The sequence below is a fragment of the Typopeltis vanoorti genome, chromosome 15 (assembly GCF_054136105.1).
Source record: "Typopeltis vanoorti isolate ZY-2024b chromosome 15, IOZ_Tvanoo_1.0, whole genome shotgun sequence".
Taxonomy (NCBI): domain Eukaryota; kingdom Metazoa; phylum Arthropoda; class Arachnida; order Uropygi; family Thelyphonidae; genus Typopeltis; species Typopeltis vanoorti.
This window is the reverse complement of record NC_143563.1, coordinates 50,096,239-50,122,108: the sequence shown is the minus strand read 5'-3', so window position 1 is coordinate 50,122,108 and position 25,870 is coordinate 50,096,239. Positions and strand designations below refer to the sequence as shown.

The 25,870-nt window shown below is 35.3% G+C and overlaps 1 protein-coding gene across 1 annotated transcript in view; it reads left to right on the top strand.

Annotated features, from left to right (window-relative positions):
• The window catches only part of LOC150098754 (ovochymase-2-like), a 115,376-nt gene that overhangs the window by 7,717 nt on the left and 81,789 nt on the right, over positions 1-25,870 (top strand). Inside the window, exons 2-5 of the mRNA XM_090405743.1 lie at positions 3,478-3,559; positions 14,339-14,472; positions 23,176-23,309; positions 23,842-24,070. Of these exons, the coding sequence (XP_090261869.1) occupies positions 3,478-3,559; positions 14,339-14,472; positions 23,176-23,309; positions 23,842-24,070 (579 nt within the window). The remainder of the gene's footprint in view (positions 1-3,477; positions 3,560-14,338; positions 14,473-23,175; positions 23,310-23,841; positions 24,071-25,870) is intronic.

Below are 25,870 nucleotides of genomic sequence, written 5' to 3'. Positions count from 1 at the left end.
AGACAGGAGGCAGTGATAATATTTCCGAATATTTCTTCTCTAGTACATGATGTTATTGTTGGTATTAGATTGTACATGGATAGTGTGTCTAGGTATTGTACAGTGTTGTTCTGGTTTTCATTTGCAATATTTATGTTTATGTCGCCAATTATCATTAGGTGTTCGGTTGAACATATTTCTGGGCTTGAAAGCCAGCAATTGAGTTCGTGTAAGAATTTTATCATGTCTCGGTTTGGTGGCCTGTAAATAGCATTTAGTATTATGGGATGCTGTGTATTCGTGGTATTAATGATTTCAAGGCAGAGGGTTTCAGCATGCTCAAACTGATAGGCCGTTTCTTTTGCTATTAAGTTTTGTTTGATAAATATTAATATTCCACCCCCCTCTTTTTGTTTGGCGGCATGATCTATTTTGTTCGAAGCCTGGAATTTGGAAAGCAGTCGCTTCGTCATTAGTTATGGATACTTCTGTAAGAATCATTATATCAATAATATCAGTGTAATTTCTCAGATAAGCTTGTAATAATAACCAATGTTTTCGGATGCTTCTGATGTTAATATGCAAGATTGAGAGACCTCTCGCTTGTACTGTGTTTTGTTCCCATGCATCAAGAGATTCGAAAGTACAATTATTAATGTATTCTTGTGTAATTACAGCTATCTGATGGTTTACATTCATTTTTGTTGTGTTGAGATCTTCTTGTTGAACTAAGTTGGAGTCTTTTGTTTCACTCTGGCAATCTGTCTATATCTTCCGAGCTTTTTATTTGTATAGACTTTGAAGTCTGTGACTTTCTCAAGAATATTTTACCGTCTTTGATCCATAAAAATTGATACTTTTTTTCTGTTTTTTCTTTTCTTGCTTGGTACAAAAGATTCTGATTGAAAGGTGTTAAATACTCAGATAGAAAGATTGGCGTATTGTCTTGCGATGCATTTAAATCCTTGACTACTGATTTTTTCAGTCTGCTGGCTTTTATGAGAGTGTCTCTTGTAGCCTTGCTTGTCAGAGGAACTATGACTGTTGCAAGTCGTGGCGAGCCTTGTTTTCTGTTCTTCCTGGAAAACCGATTTATAGTCTGAATATCATTATGCTGTAGGGGATGTCAGTTGCATGCCTAACTTTAAAACTACGTCTCTGAGATTTTCTGTGGATTCGGTTTCTGGAAGACCGTTTATGGCAAGGTCTTCTTTATGTTGTTGTTGGTTTAAAACCTTGTATTGTAGTTTCAGGGAATTAAATTCTTGACGGAGTTCCGATGTGTCTTTTATCAATTTGTGCTGCCTGTCAGTTAATGCGTTAATACTGGTTTTAATGTCTTTTACCGTTTGTAAGACTTCTTCGACTTTTGAATTATTAAATTGAACAAATTCTTCATATTCGCTAATTTTTCTTGTTATTTCTTTATTCTGTTTATCAAATAGTTCTTGGACAAGATCTACCAAGCTGGCTTTTATATTTTCTAAACCGTTTTCTAGTAATAAATTTACAGAACTCAAATTATAAGACTCACAATAATAATAATAATAATAATAATAATAATAATAATTGTTGTTGTTGTTGTTGTAATGTAGTCATTATGCACTGTGTTATATCTGCCGCCACGTGGTGTGTGGCTCACTGGCATTGTTATGTATCGCCGTATGCGCCATTTTTATGTCGTTGCTCTTTTCCTAAAATATTTTACTTCCCTCATTCTTTTAACCATCCTACTTTAACTACATGACTTACAAAATTTCCTTGACTATAACATCTGTATCACTTCTTACGTGTCCAATTCTATAAGGAAAGCAAATTCTATATCTCTGACCGATTACTAAATTTACTCACGTGCATACCCCAAATGTTAAAGGTTATCCCTTGCTATAAGAAACGAGTCCTCTAATTTCTGTCTGGGACCGTCTCCTCTTCAGATATTGACAAATTTATTTTTTAATGCTGTACCAGCCAATATCTTAGAATTGAAGGGACTCTTATTCAGGGAGACTTTTCCAGACCTTTGGTGCACATAGGAGAAATAAATTTAGAGCTTATACTCATAAATTAAATGCTCTACTAAGGCTAATAAATTCTGGTTTGCAGTCGTAGCCTCTATAACAACCTGTTATATCTTTCTTTCAATTCCTCTCCCTCCCGCTATGGTTCGAATTAATGAGTGGTAGTTTTGGTTCATATCACAGGCGAAACTCAGGTATAAAAGAAAAAAAACATATTTATTGGAATCTAAAGATATAATATACACTTTCAATTAGTTCAATGACATGCTAAGTCAAACTTATTAATACTCTAACGTACGAACAATCAATCCTTCTCTTGAGTTAGAGATTTAACACACATAATATACACATTATACTCTTCTAATCACTATTCTACCTACTGTGTTAATCTTGCATATTAAACTAGTCACAGTCATCTATAATCATTCCTAACAATTTGTCTTATGGAAGTTAACACTGCTAAATAATCACTTAAAGTCCTTAAGTACTGTCCACACTCGATTAATACACTGCAATAATTCTTCCCTTTTACCGTCTGGGTAATTATACAACAAAATCTGTACTTTACCTTTCTTGGGGCAGGGTCTCCCGGTCCGTCTGAGCTGTCATTCTTTGTTTGAATTCTCTTTCGATACCTCCATAAGCCTACATCCACGTGGTGGGTCACTATGGTCGTCAGATTAAGCTATGCTCTGCACCTGGCGTTTTCCCTCGTCTATTCTCGATCTGTTTCGGACCATCGTCATTTCTACTGTCGGTTCTGGTATACGTTCGCAATATTATTCCGTCGAAACTTTCAGCGAAGACAACATAAGCCGACATCTCACTCTTTAGTACCGACAGAAGTTCAGACATCGAAGGGAAAGGCGCACCCACTGATGTCGAACTATCGCCACGAAGCACCTTCAGGAACCACCGGCCCACGAGAGAAGTCAAATCATCATCCAGGGAGACAGGCGAAAAAAGTCTGGAGAAATGGGTGCAAAACCTTTTTATTCTCCCTTTACTTTCCCCCTCTTGCACCCTATTCTTACCACGATAGCGCCCTCTTACTTTTTTTTTTTTTTTGCGATCTTTTCCACCCGCTACTTTCATCGACCATGGCAACTTCGGCACATCGCGAGATCATAGCAGCGTCTTACGGGAAACGAACGTGCGTCACTTTCCGAGATTAAATTTGCCTCAGGACCGCCTGTGACCTTTCGACTATTACTTACATCTAATTTGCCCATTTATTGTATACACGATGCATTCATATAATACTACTTTATACACAAAGTTCTTTACATGATCTTACAATTCTACTAAATTAAAGTAATTCTATTTCCATTTACAGTTAGTACTTTAGTTCTTCTGCTCCAGTACAAATGTTTTTCTCTCAGCTGAATTTTCTGACTTGTTAAATCCTGCATGAATTATTTCTTTAATAAAATTCTTCATTCAGGATGTAACAACTGACTTTATTTATTTATTTTTGCAGTATTCTTCTCCATGGTTTCCAGAAAGACGATTAAGTATGTCTGCTGCCAGAAGAATGATCCAAACAGAAGGATGCAAACCAGGTAAGTATAAAAATGCAGTTTCAGCATAACATTTTTTTAAACTCAAAAATATATACAGTGCATATGAAAATTTCTAATTTTCATTATAACAGTAATTAATTAATTCTGACTAATTAATAATTATTATTCAACCACTGATTTAAGCTGCATTAGCCATTGTTACTATGATATGTAACATCATTTTCTGAATATCTTACAAGATATTTATGCTCAATATTCCTGAAAAATCCCTAATATCTCCTTGCCTTCAAAAGCAGCTAATCTAAAGCGACTTCCTTACCTGTTTTATGAATATTTATTAATTTCGTTTATTTGTTACTTTCGTGTGAATTATTTGTTATGAGCGTGAATTTTTATTGATACAGTATTATTAATTATTACCGGGGACGAGAGAGAAATTAAGGGATGTCAAAAAGAAATTGGTTTTGCTAGTTTCTTTATGAAATTTGTGGTTCGACCCATAAAGAATTATACGAAATCACTGATAAACTCAAACCTCCATACTTCGTAAGAACCTTCACTTGTTTAGCAAAAACCAGCAACTTCCCTCTCCTGTTCAGGCATCTATTAAGATTTCCTGCAGGAAAACCGTTCAACTATGACGATAAGAATGCCAGAATCCGAAGAGGAGAACATCATCATCATCCATCAATTTACTGATATGTATATTCCTGCACACCTCTTGAGATTATTCAGGATACAATAGTAAAACATGAAAAAATTCCATCTTTAGTAACTTCTTATCTACAATTTCTTCCAAGTAAATTTGTTATTTAACAAGACCTCAACATTATCAGATCTTATATTTCTGTCCTCTCAACCACCTTTTACCGTTTCAATCCACCTATATATTATCTTCCACTGGGTCGTTTTCCTCAAAACTTGGCAGAGAAAACTTGTTTTGTTAATCTTTCCTCTTTTGTTATGTTCAAGTGACCATACCACCTGAGATTAGCTCTGCTAACGCATTCCTGTATTCTAACAATGTCAAAGATCTTTCTTTATGTCCCTCGTTTTTAATATGATATTGCCACTGATGTCATCTATTCACGCCCATAATCTGTCTTAGGCTTACCATACTTGTGCTCTCTAATCTTTGGTAATGTGGATTGTTCTAACCGAACTCTCAGATCCATAAGTTAAAATTGGGTTGAACACTGTCTTGTATACAGCTAATTTAGCATTTTGACTAATTTCTCTCTTATTCCATATAAATGTATTCAATTAATTTCCTACCATACCAGCTTTGTTGATGCTGTTGGCTATTTCCATATTTAATTTACCATATTTACTAAACATCGCACCTAATAAGCTTAAATACTCTACTTGTGTTATGGGTTCTCCGTTCAAAATGCAGTTGATATTTTCAATGCTAATGCCCATTTTCATTGTCTCTGTCATATTATAGCTGACCTTCATACCATATCTTTTACAACAGTTATTCAATTTAGTCAGGGAATATTGCATACTTGTGCTGGATTTATTTAGAAGTATAACATAGTCTGCATAAAGGAAAGAGGCGAGATTATCATCACTAATTTTGAGATGAGGTTTCTCTCATAATGGGAGAAACGTAATGGAATAAAAAAAGGGAATAATTTAGTCCTTGTCTGACACCAGATTTAACATCAATTCATCTTCTTGTAATTCCGTTAGCCCTAACTGCTGATTTACAACTAAAATAAAGACTAAGTATTGCTTGGGATAATGCTCCACTGACACCATGTAATCGAGAAAAGTTTTTCAAAACCTTAGTTTTGAAAAACTTTTCTCTCTCCACTTTGTCATTTGCCCCTTCCATATCTACAAAATTTAAATGCAAATATCATTTATATTCCCACGATTTCTCAACTATTTGTTGTAACGTAAAGATATGATCCTGATTGCCTCTACCTGACCTGAATCCACCTCGTTCTACACCATTCTTCCCTTCCACAATCCTTCTCAACCGTTTCTCAAGTATATTTACATAAATCGCAACAGAAACACTCAGCAGGGAAATACGTCCGTAATTCTCACATTCAGTTTTATTTCCCTTTATACATAAGGATACTATGAGCCACTGTAAGACTGCTATACCTCTACTTGAGAATGTTTGGTCGAATACTATCTACTTCCGTTGCCTCTCCATGTTTCTAGCTTTTGATTGCTTTTCTTTCTCCTTCAAGTATTTATATGTATTCTTGGTTTCTTGTTTCCTGAGTGTTTTTAATAATGTGCAGTCATCACTGCATGTTTCACTTAGCAATATTTCGAATTAATTAGTCCATACCTCAAGAATATTCTTTCGCCAGTTTTAATATCACGTGTATCATCTTTAATTCCTTTTATATCACTCTTTCCTCCATTTCTGAGCTTTTTCAAAAACGTCCACAATATTTTACCACCTTCTTCATATTTATTTTCTGTGTTCTCAGCAATGTCTTCCCATGACTTTTGTTTAACTAGTTTTACACAGTTATTGGCCATCTTACATTTGTTTCTGTATTCACAAGGAACAGAATCTGACGTATTTGCCAGTAACGTTAGAAATGCTATCTTCTTTTCCGTCACATTTTGTGTCCACCATGTGGTTCTAATTTCTCTATCCTTGCAGACCATCTCAACACCTGCCTCACTGGCTGAATCAGTCAATGTTTTCTTCAGGATTTGCCACTCACTCTCCGAGGTGTGGTTCCTGTTCTCAAACTTTCCCATTGTTTTCTTCAATAATATTTCTGTATTTTAGTCTACAGTTCACATCTGAGATCTAGTCAACTTTTAGTCGCTTTAGAACTTTCTTATATGTTCTTCTTTTCAGTATAGAAATCAATTTTTTCTGGCTCATGACTAAATGGTGATGACTTCCAATTTCAAACCTTTGTACACTCTGGACACCAGAGTGTACAGAGGATTTGAAATGGCCTCTCCTCTCCATATAAATTTGTGCCCATTTTTATGTTGCAATATTGTGTTAGTAATAACCAGTCCATGTCCAGAAGAGAAATCCAAAAGGTATTTGCCATTATTATTAGCTTTGCTCTTTTCTCCCAATTTTCCCAGAGTATTTTTGTTCGTCTCACAAACATTTGTTATTCCACCATTTTGTTCCCCAGCAAGGACCAAGTTTTCCTTTTCATTGTGTCAGTTGTTTTTTTAAAGCTTCCAAAATAACTCCACTTCTACCTTAGTAGAACTTTCTGTGAGACCATAGGCACAAATAAGTGTCATTGTTCAGTTTCCCATTCTAATATTTGCCCACATCACTCTACTTGATATTGCTTACCATTCAAGACGAATCGCCTCGTATTTTGTGTTCAGTACTATTACTACATCTTCTGTTCCCTAAATGTCATTACCTGAGTATAACCGTTTGTATTTATTGCTCAGTAAACTCTCACCGAATTTTATCTTTTTTGTTTCAATCACCCCTATTATATCGATCTCGTTACTTATCCAATTATTCAGCTAGCTTCATTTCTTTGCCATTCATGTTTCTCATGTCGATAGTACAATCTTGAAATGTAGTGGTGATGAGTACGGATGTGATTCAGGATTTATTCCAGTAGCTGACTTTTCACTGTTCGCTTTGGCTTCCCGGAGAAAACAACGTGGGGATGGCGGGAGGGCTTCTTTAACTGGGCGACGCGCCAGCCGATATGAAATTCTCTCATGTTGCACCATCATTTTTTATTTTGGTTTAAGCACATAAGAATAAAATTCGGTCGTCTAAATCCGAAATTGCCAGTCCATCCTCGTTCCTTCAGTATCCAGCTAGATATCTAACAGGGTGCACCACGAGAACGTATGGATTGGATATTATTTCTGAATCACTTCGATTCGGAAATAATATTCGATTCGGAGGATCGATTCTCCGCATTCCTTTAAAAGCTATGAGGAGGTCTTCTCTGGTATATAGCTTTGACCCTTAAGCGTCCAAGGGATATATTGAAGTGATAATGTATATAATACCATAATGCAGCATACTTGTTTATACTAACAGTGTTGTCTTGATCAATAACTAGTTGGTTGGTTCTTTGGAAGTACGCCAAACCAGTTAAGGCGATGAGGCTGGTAAACTTATGTCTGTAATCGATTATATTTTTCGAGCGGATTTTTATGTTTTGCAACAAAAAAATCAACAAAACATAAAGACCGGCTGTGAAAAGGTGTCCTGGATTATAACTTTCATATGAGACGGGTTAACTCACATTCAGATAAAAAGCTTTGTAATACTTTTATGTTTTCATCTCTGTCTGCACACCTCAGTCGATACGGAGTGATGCTGCGGAGAGTTTTCATATCTTTGATGATTACCATGTATATTTAGTATGGTTTATCCCAGTCCTACCACATACTGTCTTTTATTAAATCAACGTTTAGTTTAATCAAAAAACTAACAGTGAAGCATTGAATTCTGCTCCTCCGCAAAACGTTTGTTTTTAATTTAGGAGAGAAGGGGATTTTCAGCTCTGTGACACTTTGCAACAATAAAAGTCAAAATGTCACAAAGAAACATAATATTATTTAACCACGTCGTCGTCAATGTGGATCCCTCATACACTTCTTCGTATCCATCATATATTTCAATGTAATGTCAATGGTATTACAATTTAATATGCACTTCGCATCCGTGGTAACCTTGACGTGTATACACGTCATGAAGGCTGGATGGTTACGGAACACGCCTAAAGAGATTAATTGAATCGTTTTTGATTTTCATTATTCATTTTATTCAAATGTATGATAAAATCTCAGTAGAACATGAAAGCGTTTTAGAATTTTAAAAATTATTCCTAATTTTCATATAAGAAACACTTGATTTATCCGAAATTTCAACTAAACTGCACGAGAATAGTCCTTAATCGCCTTCACACATTCGATTGTAGTAAACGACTCTCTCAATAAGTGTCGAAGTGGCAGCCTTCCACGAAATTCTGAAACGTTGCTGCTTCTTCTTTGAGTGCCGTTCTACTATCTGAGGTCGGCGACCACCTTGGCAAATTTTCAGCGATTCTCAGCTGTCTCTCAGAGTTCATGCCAGTCCACTGTCTGATATCTGCCAGCCAAGTTTTCTTCGTCTTCCTCGTCCTTTCTTTCATTTATTTTCCCTTTTATAATCAATTCAGGTATCTTATATTTTTCACTACGACGTAGTGGCCAAGATATGCAGTTTTCCTTCTTTTTATGGTATCTAAAAGTTCACGTGATTTCCCCATTTGTTCCAGTACTTCCTGATTGGACGTTTTTACTGTTCATGGGATTTTTAACGTTCGTCTGTATAACCACATCATCGAAGGCTTCAAGTCTTTTTATTGATATTGCCTTTTAGGTCGTGGTTTCTGCACCGTACAGCAGTACAGATCATACATAGCATTTAACCATACGTACTCTAAGCTCTAAATTTAAATTGCAGTTACACAGTGTTGATTTCATCAAGTGAAAATCCTTTCTTGCCATTTCAATTCTAACGTTTATTTCCATTTCTGGATTGCAATCTTTATTTAACCAGCAACCTAGATATTTAAACTTTGCCACTCTTTCTATTTGTTTTCCATTTAAAGAAAGTACTGAATTAAAAATTGATTTCTTGCTTATGACCATGAATTTAGTTTTGGTGATATTTATTTTTAATCCCATTTTTTACACTCTCCATTTATTAGTTCCAAAAGCGAAGATCCTGAATATTGCCAGCAAGGAGAGCGGTGTCATCAGCGTATCGCATGTTATTGATGATCGCACCATTTACACTAAACATTTCCTTTCTTCCTTTCAAGACTTTTTGAAATATGGCTTCTGAGTATATGTTAAAAAGAAGACCTGACAGCACACATCCTTACCTTACTCCTCGTTTGATGTTAATGGAGTCTGGAATAATGTATACAGCCTTCGGGGTGGTATCTTAAACCATGTGTTTGTAATTATTAGCTCCTCTTCCTGACAGAACTGAATAAGGTGGCCACCTCTCTCATTTCTTGTTCCCAGTCCATGTTCGCCAACACATCTCCACTTCTGCCTTTTCCAACTTTAGCATTGAAATCACCCATGACGATGTTAATGTGATGCTTTTTTGTGTTTTTCATTAGTTCTTTTAATTGATCATAAAATTCTTCGATCTCGGTATCACTCTTGTCAGCAGTAGGAGCATAGACCTGTATAAGATTAACATCTAGTGGTTGACCTTTAAATTTTAATAACATCATCCTATCTGAGTAGGGGATGAAGCTCAACAGTGACTTGTTGACATCTTTGTTTAATATTATTCCAACTTCATTTTGATGGCTGTTTTCACAGCTTTCAGAGTGACATTAACTCCTCGCCACCTAACTTCATTCATTCCTAAAATCTCAGTTTCAAGTCTTTTCATTTCCTGAATAGCCGTTCTTAATTTACCCTTCGTACAGGGTTCTGACACTCCAAGTTCCTAGTTTCAGTGAAAGCATCATTTTGAGCCCGGAGATTCTTTGTACCTCTGTTCCATTTAAGGTACTCCAGGAACTCGTGGCCATTTGTGTAGATTTGCTCGCCATGGTGGTTAGTCTGGAGCGAGAATAGAGCAGTACTTTCTCCATTTGCTTTCTGTTCCGCAGTATTACAGACGTACACAATAAACCATATTGCCATCTACAGTTTTCTAATCACAAGCTTTACCATCATCACGAGACTTCAACCTTGTGCCAGTACTCACAAAGCTGCTTCCCTTGTTGTCAGAGGACCAAATTCTTTAATTTTCCTTGTAACCCTAGGTAAGGGCCGTAACAAGGTACTGACAGACGGAGCCAGCTGAGCTCGGGTTTTTTCTAGAGGTTTGCTCCTCTGAAGATTCTTCCACACATTTCACTTTTGGGATATCAATTTTCCTCCACTGATTTTTCCGTTGTTCTTCACAGACGTCCGTCAGCATCCTTGTAGGAGTGTACCCTACGGAATGTCCCAGGGAGAATGACGTGGACGTGCACTTACCTCGTTCCCCGAAATGTTTCTAATTTAAAGATTTGAATGATTTGTACGTTTCAGAATGAAGGAAAAATTGTATATATATTCACTGCCCATTTCATTGCAGAGTTCTGAAAATAACCTGTTATTTAACGGTCAAGCTTTAATAAAATTAACTAACTTTACAGCGTTATATAGCACAGCTTTAAATTCTGGTGTCAATTCTTTGGAGGCTAACGCTTCCCCACTTAGGAGACAATTTACCCAATTCATATCCAGAGCTACTTTCTTGACCATAGAAACAACTCCACTATGCCTGATTGTAAGGCCGAGAGTTCCATCCGAACAGAAGCCTATACATTTTCCCACTGGATCAATTTGTGCATTATGTAATTATTGAGAGTGTGAAATATTTCTTCTCCAGTTGTTCGGGATGGCAAAGTTCTACAAAAAGGAATATCATCATGAATATTGTTATCATGCGAATATCTTACGTAGAATGATAAGTGCGCATCACTTGTAACATAAGTAGTCTCGTCTATTTGTAACGCATAATAAGGACTCTTCTTAACTCTTTCCATTGACTGAGATTCTACATCACCTGCCATGTCATTAATTCTGCGACCGACAGTGTCATTTGAAAGAGGAATCAAATCAACATCTTTTCGTAACTTGTTGCCAAACATCGTTTTCACCACATCATTTATAGATGTGGTGAAAATGATGGAAGTAGCAAATTTTCCCCGATAGAATGAGGTTTCCCTTATTTCGCTATTAACAAACTTAAGAGATAGAATGCTCCCACTACCTTGCTATTAATGGAACCCATGGCCGTAACTATATCTTTCTCATGATTTAATGTCCCTAAGCGTTGCTGAAAAAATTCAATTGTCTTATTTTTGACATCACAATGTTTAGTTTCTAAATATCGTCGGAGTTTCGCAGGTTTCATTTACTCGTTCTGCAACACTTCATAACACAAACCATGCTGAAGTTTCTGTTCACTTTCATCTCCACACCAAGTAAACCCGAATTTCAAATATCAGCTGTTGTTTTTCCTACTGTATTTATATTCGAATTCGCCTGAATATGTTCTTTTACTGTATTCGTCATTCTGCCGGATATATATTTATCGGCAGAATGACGAATCATAAAACAGGGGTGAAGTGAACGACAATACAGTTTTATTCCTTCCACCTTTGAACACTCTGCTGATATTTTTTTTTTTTAGGTCTCCATTTGATTTCAATAATTGTTACTTTCTTATGCAATTTTTGTTTTTATAATTAAAAAATAAATATTTATTTAATTAATTTAAGTCTGCCTGTGGACCACCTGTCCCATCGTCGCAGACCACAGGTTGAGAAACATTGTCCTAGCATCTATAATAGCTGCCGTTTTGAACCACTAGTGTGCCGTGTTCATACGACCGATTATAGCGTCACTTACTGTGGTAGAACTAAAGACTGCAACTGTCCACTCAATAGCATGTAACGTTTTCTGCTAAGGTCGAATCGAAAGAACAAAAAGCAAGAGATATCATTTTCGTAACTTTGCTTCATAATTCTCCTTTTGTAACTCTACGACGGCGTTGAGGGAGAAATGACATAAATTATTTATAAATGTATGTTTTTTTTTTTTTTGGTGGCATACAATTACATAGTACAGTATTTCTGCAGCTTTGAAAGTGTACCGTGTCAGCCTACGTTATTATTATTATTATTATTATTATTATTATTATTATTATTATTATTATTATTATTATTATTATCTCCCATTCTATTTAACATATACACACACGACATAAGCCAACTCCCCCTAAAAAGTAAAATCTTCCAGTATGCAGACCACACTGCCATATTATCCATTCACAACAATGCAAATATCGCTTACAAAAATATGCAACACGACATTAATCAAATCACTAACTGGTTAACCGAAAACGGCATATATATAAACCCTGGAAAAACAAAGCTAATGATATTCAAAAACCCCCAAACCCTGCCCATAGAAACTAAATATCTCACTATCAAACATTCATCCTCCTGTACACAAAGTGCAGAACCTAAAATCACAACCATCACACAGGTGAAAACAACACGCTACCTTGGACTTCACTTCGATGCTGATCAAAGTTGGAATAGCCATACAAACTACCTACATACCAAGCTTAGGATAATAGCAAGCAAACTATACAGATTAAAAGACATTGCCCCAACCCACATAAAAATACTAATCTATAAAGCATTATGTGAAAACATTTTAAGATATGCAATCACATCATACGCATTCTGCGCAGACTACAGACTTAACAGGCTACAATGGTTGCAAGATAAAATGATAAAACTGATATTCTGGGAACAACCCACTCTTATGCAGGAAGCACGGACAAAACACAAAATATTTAAGGTGAAACACTTACACCACTACACAGTCATGTTAAAACACTACTACAGCCCAACATATAGAGTAACCAGAACAACATATCAAATAACAAGACCACAGTCAACAAACTACATAACATATAAGTACACAATCACCACGGCAAAGCCACCCGAAACTTCTACGTACCTGACATGATAAAAAAACTGCCGTTCGACAACAGAAACCTAGGAACATACAGAGAGCTGAAACAGGCACTACATAAATATTATAGCGAGAATGAAAATGAGAGAAATTCCTGTTTCTCTCTCCCCCACCACACATACACACAAACCTATGACAACCCCCCCCTCTCAAAAACTATCACTACAAGAACACAAAGAAACAAACACACCAAGTCTAAATCCAACCCTATTTGCACAAAAAAAAAGAGTTAAACTGTAATAGCAGTCGAAGTCTTTCAAGTACGTACCAACAAACAGTAAAATCAACACCTGGCTTGTGACCAGTATAGGAACACAACCATGAAACCACCACCCTCTATCATCTATTATCTTCCTCAGATACGCTCTGCTAAGCTCCGAGGAAGAAAATTACTAACTTGCAAGTATCTGTTATACACACTTGTAATGCGTTATAAATATTATATACGTATAACAACTACAGCAACTATGTATGCAATTCATCTGAGACATAAAAAAAAAAAAAAAAAAAATTCTGTATAATCCTTATTGTAAATACTGTAAATATTATTATTGTATGTAACTTATATTGAGACATTAATAATAATAATTAATTATTATTATTATTATTATTATTATTATTATTATTATTATTATTATTATTATTATTATTATTATTATTATTATTATTATTATTATATGTATGTAATTTATTTGAGATATAATGAAGTGTTAAAAAAATTCTATATTCAGTTAACATAGTTCTCAGTCAGAGAGTGACAAGAAACATGAAACAGCATAAAGAATCTTTCACTGGAATATGAAATGAAACGCCTAAGAATCGACAACGTATCGTCGTAAAATGTCCGACATTCCTAAAAGTACGGGTTTCTGGAGTTGAGATGGATAACTGGAAGACCCAAATCTTCCAGATGTTTCATAAATGATCTTTATATTGCCTTAAGCGCTCCTATGATAAATAGAACTATTGTTACTTTCTTGTTGTAAAGTCGTTGAATTTCAATCTCCGTGTTCCTATAGTTGGTCAGTTTTTCATTAATTTTTCTTCTACTCAGCTATCCCCTGGTATTGCCACATCAATGAACCACACATACTCTTGCTCGACAACAGAGATGATTGGCATATTATGTTCCAGAAGTCCGTCTGTCTGAAATTTATTATTATTATAATTTTCAGACTATAGATTTTGTTTCCTGTAATATCTCGGTGCACGTCGGCAGACAATATGCATGTTTTATCAGTAAAAAGTGGTCATTGATGCTTACTTTTTCATTTTCAGACATTTCAGAAATTCCGATTTTCCATAAAAAAACATTCACTTTGACAGAAGATAATCCGTTTGATTATATCTACAGCCCTGGTTACCCGGAACCCTCGTATCCGCCAAACCTATCTGTTAAGTCTGAAGTCAACGTAAGTATTATTATCAACAATTCGATATTTGCAGTTTATAGAGTAATAGTTATACTAAATATCGCTGTTTTATTAATGATGTCCTTAGAGATTAAGAACTTCAAGAGAACCTTTATCCCTTTGCTGAGATACATTGAGTAAAAAGGAAAATTTTTTCTTCGATTAGCACAACAGGAATTACTCTGACATCTGCTCACTGATTACGCGACTTTAGTAATATTATGAAATTATAATAGCTGACGATACTTATAAGCGAAATATATTTTAAATATTCAGCAAAACCACAGTAGAAGAGTGGGTAGAGGACGATTTTGTAATGGTTTATCAGCTCGACCATTGTGCACTTGAATAAATAGTTGATCAGAAATACAGTTGGACCTTTCTGATAGGGGTTTGAATTGCGTGGAAATGTTTTTTTTTTTTTTTTGAAAAAATATATTGGAGTGAGTAAAGTTAAGTGGCCAGGATCAGGCTAAACTCAAGCTATGAGTTTAGGCTGATCATGAAAACGTACCAATTTGGAAGTAATCAAGGCAACTATCAAAACGGAGTTGGAATAATATTAAACAAAGATGTCAATAAATTACTGTTGACCTTCCTCCCCTGCTCAGATAGGATAATGTTATTAAAACTGAAAGGTCAGTCACTAGATATTAATCTTATACAGCTCTATGCCCTTACTGCTGATAAGAGTGATACCGAGATCCAACAATTTTATGATTAATTAAAATAATTATGAAAAACACAAAAAAGCAAGATATTCACATCGTCATGGGTGATTTGAATGATAAATTTCGGAAAGATAGAAGAAGAGATATCGTTGTCGATCGTTGGGTGGGAACAGGAAATGAAAGAGAAGACCGTCTTAATCAATTCTGCCAAGAGGAGGAGCTAATTATCACAAACACGTGGTTTAAGCTACCACAACAAGGCTATATACTCAGCGATAACCACAGGATAATAGTGGAAATATAGTCAGAAACCAAATTGAATACTTGCTAATTAATCCACGATTTCGAAGTTCCATAAAGAGAAAAAATCCTATCCTACTGCGAATATTGCTTCTTATCACATTTTTTTGGTAAGGGAGTTGAAACGTAGACTGAAAGCTATACTTACGAAACATCAAAAAAAATGGGTTGATAAGGAAAGGTAAAAAACCCAGACATAAGAAATAAATTGAGTCAAGTTATGAATCAAGACATAGCAGTTATCAATAATGTTGACGTCATAAGTGTTGAAGAATCATTGGGAGAAATTAAAACGTCTTCATAGAGAACTGCAACAATACCTTGTGTCTTTATAGAGTAGTAAAAAAGAAAGATCGGATAACTCATGAAATTCTATATCTCATGGATCATTACAGATCATATAAAAAATCATAGTCCAACAAAATATAAAAGAGGTTTAGAAAATTATTAAAGGCAAAATCAGAGAATCAAAAGAGATCTGGATGAATGAAAAATGAAAAGAAATGGAAATTCCATAGGAACAGCATGATAGATTTAATCTACACAAAAAACTGAAAGAGTGATCTCAGGAATATTAAAGGAAGAAAACTATTCATCCTTCGAAACAAAAAGGAAGAAATAATATCCGAACAGGATGACAAAATACAGGAATGGGTGAAATGTGTAGAAGAACTCTTTACTGATAACAAACAGAACCCAGAAATACTTATAAACAGAATGAAAGGTCCATGCATTCTAAGATCTGAGGTAGAATGTGAGCTGGACTCAGTTAAAAATGTCAAAGCCTTAGGCCCTGATAGAACACCAGCAGAAAAAGTAAAGTTATTAGAAGGTGACAACATTATTGTATTAATAAAGCTATTTAATCCGATCTACGATACAAGCATAATCCCTCAAGACAGGTTACAGTCGACGTTCATAATGCTATCTTAAAAAGCAAATGCGAAAATTTGTAATCACTACAGAATGATCAGCTTAATGAGTCACATTCTCAAAATGTTTCTGAAGATAATTCAAAAAAGAATATACAGAAAATGTGATCACAACATCCGTGATACACATTTTGGCCTTTGGGAACGAGAGAGGCTCCTTTCTGTTCTCAAATCGGATTCCGAAAAAGTATCTACAAAACAGGGAAGTATTCGTTTGCTTCATTGACTTCGAGAGAGCATTTGATAGTCCAACATACTAAAATGATTGCACTATTAAAAATAATTGTAAAGACATCGTGATCATTGAAAACTTATACTGAACCCAAAGGCATCTGTTCAAGTTGATGACATTATTACAGACTCCATTAACATCAAACGAGGAGTAAGGCAAGGATGTGTGCTGTCACCTCTTCTTTTTTACATACATTCAGAAGCCATATTTCAAAAAATCTTAAAAGGAAGAGAGGAAGGGATTAATGCAAATAGTGAAATCATCAGTAACATCAGATATGCTGATTACACAGCTCTCCTCGGTGACAATATTCAGGATCTAAATCTTCTGGAACTAGGGAGCGACGATAGTGAAAAAATTGAGTTAAAAATAAATATCAACAAAACCAAATTCATGGTCATAAGCAAGAAATCAGTGCTTAATTATTCGGCACTTTCTTTAAATGTGAAAGAAATAGTAAGAGTCACAAAGTTTAAATATCGTTGACGTTGATTAAATGAAGAATGCAATCCAGAAATAGAAATAAAAGTTAGAATTGAAATGCAAAAAAAATATTTCTCCAGATGAAATTAACACTGTGTAACCGCAGTTTAAATTTAGAGCTTCGAGTACGCATGGTTAAATGATATGTATAGTTTGTACTGTTATACGGTGCAGGAACGTTGACATTGAAAATAACATCAATAAAAAACCTGAAGCTTTGAGATGTGGTTATACAGACGAATGTTAAAAATCCCATGGACAGCAAAAAGGTCCAATCAGGAAGTACTGGAACAAATGGGGAAATTACGTGAACTTTTAGATACCACAGAAAGAAGAAAAGCTGCATATCTTGTCCACCTACTTCGAAATGAAAAATATAAGATACTTCAGTTGATTATAAAAGGGAAGATAATTGGAAATAGAGGACATTGAAGACAGAAAATCTTGGCTGGCAGACATCAGACAGTGGACTGGCATGAGCTTTGAAAAAGTGTTCAGTGTGGCTGAGGATTATTTATATTTTGCACGGTGGTCGCTGACCTTCGATAGGAAATGGCAGTCAAAGAAGAAGAAATATACTGGAAAATGTTTGGAGATTTGCAACAATTTAAAAAAATCGCAGACGAACCGCGCAGCTTAGAAATACCGTAAAAATAAGACAAAGTTAGGTGTGTCATGAATGAATAAAAAATAGGTAGATACTAGTCTTTTTTTATCATTTACTACCCAAAAATAAACACAGTTCTAAACATTTATCGAAACTTACGCAAAAAAACTTAGGGACCCTATATGACCATATGCAATCGAGAGAAATATAAACAAACGTAAAGAAGTAGTGTTATATCATAACTGCATAAAATGAACTGTTATTAATTAGCTAAATAGTTAAATTAATTAATTAGCATAAAAATAAAAAAATTCTAATGATTCATTCATTGGCGTATAGGCTAAGCTAACACGAAACAATCGTATCGATTGCACTAGGCTACCCCAAAGCAATCATATTGGTGCTGCTTCGTTATCAATGCATGAATCGTTATACCTCTAAATAAATACGAATGATTTCTTTTTCACGTTATCTTTCATTTTTGAAGTCTAGTTTGTAATATGTATAACATCTACAGTGTTTTGTATCATATAAGACAATATTGATTAGTCCTTGGACTCCCTGGAGGTGTCACGTAATAATAATAATAATAATAATAATAATAATAATAATAATAATAATAATAATAATAATAATAATAATAATAATAATAATAATATTTTTTATTACATTGCATGCATTTGTTACAGTTATTACATACATTACATTCATTTCTTTACATATAATATATACATTACATATATTGGTTTAATACATCTCGGATGAGAAGTAATTTCTCTGCTTTCATCCTCGAAGCTTATATGTAAGCTTAACTGAGGATGACACCAGTTGGTTATTATTTATTGGTTTGTTTGCTGTGTTGGGAAGCTACGAAATCTATGATTGAGAATTTCGCACACGCACTCATCCCCCCCACAACCCCCCCACACAATAACTTGGAATGTATTGATGCGTCGCTGAACTGGAAACCTGAACGAACGAATATATTGTGTTACATTAAGTTTGTATGGTATTTTGGGTGCGTGTTTCTTGTTCATAGTATGTCCTTAGAGCTCTTTTCAGGCTATTGTAGTTTGTAAGGTTTCTGTATTCAAAAGGTAATTTGTTTATCATGTCTGGGATGTAGAGGTTTTTTGTGGCCTTTCCGTAGTGATTATTGGATTATTGAAATAATGTTTTAGCAAAGCTGCATAGTGACATAAATGTTTTCTTTCAGTATTTTGTGTTCTGACATTGCAGTGTATATGAAGTCGTTATTCTCCCTTTGTTCCCAAAAGATCAGTTTTATGATTTTATTTTCCTCATCATGGGATCTGATGAGGAAAATAGACCAACAGGAAAAGATACCAGAGGAATGGAGGAAAAGTATTCTCGTCCCAATCTACAAAGGAAGAGGAGATCTTCAAGACTGTGCAACTATAGAGCGATCAAGCTGATGTCACAGACATTGAAGATATGGGAAAGGGTAATTGAAGGGAGGATACGGCAGGAAACGAAAATTGGTGTGAAGCAGTTTGGATTTTTGCCAGGAAGAGGGACAACGGATGCGATATTTGCGCTAAGGCGATTGATGGAGAAATATAGAGAGATGCTAGTGGAGCTGTACATGGTGTTTAGAGACCTGGAAAAGGCATAGGACAGAGTGGCCAGGCAGATGGTATGCAGGTGTATGAGGAAGAAGGGGGGGGGGTGTCGGAGAAGTACGTGAGGTAGGTGAAGGAGATGTATGAGGGAACAGAAACTCAGGTCAGGTCTAGTGTCGGCATGACAGAAGGGTTCCCCATTGACGTAGGGCTACACCATGGGTCAGTTCTGAGCCCCTACCTCTTTGACCTGCTCATGGATGTACTAGTAGAGGATGTCAAGAAGGAAGCACCATGGAGCATGCTCTTTGCCGACGACATTGTTCTATTCGAATCATCCCGAGAGAAGCTTGAAAATACCCTGGAAGAGTGGAGAAAGGTATTGGAGGAGAGAGGCATGAAAATTAACCGGGAAAAGGCTGATTATATGTTAACGGGGAGTGACGAAGATATGATCATACGACTTCAGGGTGAAAGGCTAATTTCAGGGAAGAAATTCAAGTACCTTGGGTCGGTCGTCGAGAGGAATGGTGACCTGGATGAGGAAATACAGCACCGAATAACATGCGGCTGGATGAACTAGAGGAAGATGAGCAGGGTCCTGTGCGACAAGAGAGTGAGTTGTAAGAGGAAAGGAAAGCCGTATAAGATGGTGGTGAGGCCGACGATGCTTCATGGCACGGAGACGTGGCCTATAACAAAGGCACAAGAGAGGAAGATGGAGGTAGCGGAGACGGAGATGCGGATGTTGAGATGGATGAGTGGTGTAACAAAGAAGAACAGGATAAGGAATGACTACTTCAGAGGTACGGTTAAGCTGGGGTTAATTGGCAAGAAGATACAAGAAAGTAGGCTGAGGTGGTTCGGACATGTAGAGAGGAAGGGTGAGGAGTATGTTGGTAAACGAGTGGAATATATGGAGTTGGAGGGAAGGAGGAAAAGAGGCAGGCACAAGCTCAGGTGGAGGGATAAGGTGACAGAGGATCTTAGGGAGAAAGGATGGAGTGCGAAGGACGCCCTGGATCGGAGAACTTGGAAGAGGTAGATTAAAGATCGGTGCGCCGGCCTCGTTTAACATGGGATAAGGCATAGTGAAAGAAAGAAAGAAAGAAAGTTTGTAGGGTGCGCCGAAAGCATATGTTGTTATAGCGTATCGTAGTATATTTTGGCATAGTGCTTTGTATAGAAATACAATTTTATTAATACAGACCAGTATTTTACAATAAAAACATTTATTCAAACCTACCAGTTTCGCCAGCAAACTGTCTGGCGTTTTCAAGGCATTATTGAGATATGAAAGTTACTAAATGCAAATTAAAAGGAACATAAAAAACGTTGTAAACCAAACCAGTATCTATGGTTACACGTTTCGCGTGACAGAGATGACTTATTGTTCTTATTCATTATCACGCATGCGTGTTTGTTGTAGACTTCTAATGTGATTACTGGATAGCTGTAGTTCAGATTAATTGAGAGAGAGGATCAAGTTTTTCACGAACTGTTTAGAATTACACCCTGATTTCTGTTGAGGTTTCCACCGGTTATTAGTACTATTGTGGCTTCCTTAAATACACGATGCCTGTAGTCCTCATCGAGATATGGCATGGAGCTGTTTTGCCAATCTATCGTGTGGTTAGACGTGCAGAAATGATGTGCTAAGCCGGAAGAGATGCTTCTGTTGTGGTTTACATCACCAACATGTTCTTTTTGTCTAATTTCTAAACCGCGTGAAGTTTGTCCGATGTAGGCAAGACCACAGGAGCAGGGAATGTAATATACTCCTGGATATTTGTAGAACGGAACTTTATCTTTTGGAGATCCTAAAACTTGTCTGATGTTGGTGGTTGGTTTGAAGACCACTCTGATGTTGTGGGCTCTTAGCATTCTTGCTATTTGATAAGAAATTGACTTGATGGAAGGTATCACTACAGTAGAAATGTGCTGACGGTGGGAATCTTCTTGTCTGGGGTTGTCATTGTATAGATATTTTTTGATGATGTTTTGAGGATGTCCATTTTGTGATAATGTGTTGGCTATTAGTGAGAGTTCATTCTGTGTATCCTCCTCTTCTGATATAAACGTTTTGGCTCTATGTTTCAACATGTGGATAATACTCAGTTTGTGTGACTTGTGATGGTTTGAAGTATAGTGAAGATATCTTCCAGTATCTGTGGGTTTCTGTAAATGGATAATTTGACACTGTTAGGTTGTTTTTTCATTCAAGATATCTACATGAATAGATATATTGTTTTACTCATATATATATATATACTATAATAATAACTATAATAATAAAACGATTAGCGAGTCGGAGATCTAGTATGAGTGCATGGGTATATGAGGTTAATGCAATAACGTAAAATCGCTGAGCCTTACATGTAATTATTCAAGGATTGCTGTTCGTCGTAGGTGTTCTAGTGAAAGCGTCACATGCAGGGTAAATGTTTTTATTGTTATACTTGGTCCACAGCGATGTTCAGAAAGGCTGTGCTACCATCTCTTTATCTACTACTGGTGTCAAGTGGATGACGGTCGGAAAAACATTTCTCTCATCATCACTCCACCTCTGGTTGGTTCTTTGGAAACAAGCATCATTTTTTTTATTTGTTGACATGTCTTTACTTTTTGTTGCAGGAAATTAATTGAAAATGGGAGTAGTCACTGCATGTACCCTTTTCTCAAGTTATCTTCCTATCCATTTAATATGCGTTTTGATTTCAATTGCCGCTTGTTTTTTTCTAAGAACATGATCAAGGTTCTACAAAGACAATAACGCTCATTCATTGGCCTTTGGCAAGTAAATTTTGCTAGCTAGCGAAGAGCTGCAGACTAGACAAATATTTTTTATTTGCCAAAAAATAAGTTGGTAAACATTTTTTTTTTGCTTTTGGAAAAAGCAAAAAAAACTTTTTTTTTTACTTATTGATTATTTATTGATTTATTGCTTTTATTGATTGATTTATTGATTGATTTCTCTAATTTGGAATAAGTTTCAGAAAAAGGGAATACTATATTCTCCAAACAGCGATATATCACAATCACTTTATGAAACCCATATTGATTTATTGGAACATAGTAAAAAAAAGTGGAAAGGCAGGTTTTGGGTTTATATTTTTTTTCGAGGGGGGGGGAGAAGTGTGATTAATTTGTCGGTCTCTGGACATGAGCGATATTCTTAATGATTTTCTGTTGTTGCGTCCCTCAGCATTCATTCGGCTTTCAGATACACTCCCTCACAATCTGTACTACGCAGTTATTTGACCAGTTACAACACGTCTTAGTCTTGAAGATTATCGATCATTTGTGTACCTTTGCGTCAATCAATGGTTTTCAGCCGCAGGACAGATGTTCAGTTGGTATTTCCTGTTTAATACCCCATTCTGAGTATACTCCAGATAATATTGCACGGCGCTGTACTATGAGGGAAGCAGTTCCTGAGATTTTCTTATTGATCTCTCTCTTTCCCATTATCACTACGATTCGAAGTTACTTACGTAAGAAATGTGCCCACTTGATCGCAACGCTACCTTCGAGAGGAAAAAATCTAGATACATTAATAGTCCTTGGCTTCCACTTTTTCTAATAGCAATGAAACCATTTATGCAAATTTTAAATAAAAAATAAACTTCAATATTATTGTTATTAAATATATAATGTAATTAAGATATGGAATGACGGTGTGAAAGACTTTCATACACTTAATTTCTATTCCGTCATAGTAAATTATATTATGTCGTTATTTCTTATAAAAGTATAGAATTCTCAATTTTCTTTACTTTAATCATAATTATCATCTAATATTTTTATTCCTGTTCAATATTCTATAAATCATACATCTGACGGCAGATATTTAATGATATTTTTCTCACTGTGAAAATCACTATTTTTCTCCTAGATAAAGTTGGCTGATTCACTCAAACAGCTGAGTTCGAGAATACTTGTGACGTTTGAAATGTTTGCTTTAGAATTCGATGACTTTTGCGCAAACGATAGGTTTGAAATAAATAACAGTGAAGGAAAGGTGGACTAGTAAGTCAAGAAACTTTGATTATAAAAAAGTAAACTTTTCTGCAAAGTATGACTCTGTTACTAACCTATTTAAAGTTCGGAATAAGAAATGTTGGAGGCAACAAATCATGTATTCGCAGTACGATTTGGAGCTATGGACACAAGAAGAGATATTAATCATACCCTTTTTTATAATTTCACACAAATTAATACTACAGTAAACAACAAATGCAGTATATAAATAGAAAGAAATTAAAAACTATTACGCTACCAGCAAATATCCTATAAGTAGCAAATTTTCTTAGGCTGGAGATATATAAAATAAAGAGATAAACACTGCCACAACCAGGTGTAATTCCATTTAGTGTATTTCATTCTAAAAGTTTTGAGTTTGCACAATAGATTATTTAAACTGTGTTATAATTGATATTATTATAGCGTATAGCAGTCAAATCTCGTAGACTAGTTATGTAGTAATTTTACCCTCATTCATTGAAAGTATCATCATATATCCTAAAAATTTTCATATTTGAACTTTTTTTTTGTTAATTAGCTTCTGTGGGGTGCAAGATGGCAGAACCTTTATATCCGAAGAGTCAACTCTGATCTTACGTTTCTTCTCCAATTCAGAACATGAGGAACGTGGATTTAAAATTCGAGTGGAAATTCTTTATTCCCATTGTTCTCGTATACTTGAAGGATTCACAGAAACAACATTTATTACTAGCCCAAACTATCCTGAACCCTATCATAGCAACGATCTCTGTGTTTGGAAGATTGTGGTGAGTTATGCATTTTCTTATCTTTAACGATATTAAACAAGTGACGTCACACAGAAACATTGAATAATAGCCTGCAAATACACACTAAGTATAATATACTATGTAACTATAATATGAAGTTATGTTAAACATTAATGTTAAAACAGAGTGAAATTTATTACCATGCGTGTTCACTGATATTTCATCGCGACATTCGATAAATCATTTGGCCAAATATCAGCGATCAGTTGAACATTATACAGATGGAAGCACGTCTGCTCAATCCCACGAAAAAGAACATAGATACAAAAGGTACGAATTTAGTAATAAATGTTAGAAGAGCGTATGGCTATGTTTAACACCTCTCTCTCTCTCTCTCTCTCTCTCTCTCTCTCTCTCTTTATAATTTGAAACATGATCGTAAATTGAACTATTTGATTTCTAATAATTTTGAAAGATATAGCTAAGGATCTTTTTCCTGCAATGTAAGATTTCCCGAATATTTTTAACCAATATCCAGTTTTTATAATGCATAAATTAAATTTGCTGTTTTAGAATATAAACTGTGTTTGTGTGCCAACAAATTTGGCATAAAATAAGTTTATTTATAATCAAAAATTAACATCATTAAAATGTTAATTCCTGCATAAATAATGAAGCAAAATGTATGTGAATATTAGCTGTAAAACCGAATTCAAATTTGATTCTGCAAATAAGACTAAATAAGTGACGACACTTCAAAAAATACAATTAAAGTAATTATTGTTGTTAGAGATTAGAGAGAGAGAGAGAGAGAGAGAGAGAGAGAGAGAAAACTCGGGGTGTTCTGTAATATCTGAGAGCAATGCAATGCAATAACGTTTTAAATCGCAGCTAAGAAATTTTGGATTTGGTTGTAGTTTGACTTACAACTAGACAATTTGAAACGAATATATTCTGACTAAAAAATTACTATTCAATTAAAAGTGAGCAAAAGATTTTTTCTTTCTTTCTTTCATTCTGCTTTTTGTTTGTGTCTTTCCTTTGAATATTTTATTATTATGCATATTTTGTGTTTCTCTGATTATGCATCAATAGAAACACATTTCTCGCTAGTGAGGACAAAACGGAGGCGTGTCCCTTATTTCTCGCAGTATATTATGTTGAATTTGATCAAGATAAGTAAACTTAAAGTGAATTGTCTTGTCTCATAATAGACGATGTGATTTTATCATTAGGCAAACAAGAAGCACGCGAGGAACATTTTCTCTCATTCTTTTCAATAACTTTACAGAAATTTTTCGCAGGAAGAATCTTCCTATCATTAAAACAGATAAATTAAAAAACGTGCTGCTGTCACGTGTGGTTTAACACAGCATATATTCCATAAGATTTTAGTGATTCTCTCTCTCTCTCTCTCTCTGAGCTTTATTTAATTACTTACGCATGCTTTTGGGGAAGGTTTATACAATACAAAAGTGGTTTCTATGAACCAATAGGAGAGAGAGAGAGAGAGAGAGAGAGAGAGAGAGAGAAAGGGTAATACAGCCACCATTCAATATAAAGTTTCATCTATGATGTTCGGTTATGGCATTTCTGTAGGCACCACAGTTTGAATTATTTTCTACCCTCTTTCCTTTATTAATTATTATTATTATTAAATTCATTATTTCAGATAAATTCATTAATCAGCACATAAAAGGTAATTTTGCTTTCCCATACAGGGAAAGCATTGAAGGATCATTTAAGAATGACCGCCTTTGACCATCTAGCCAATCAGTAAGTTTCGAATTTTAACCAAACACCTGCCCTTGTGGTGACCTCCCTCATTTCTCTGTCCAA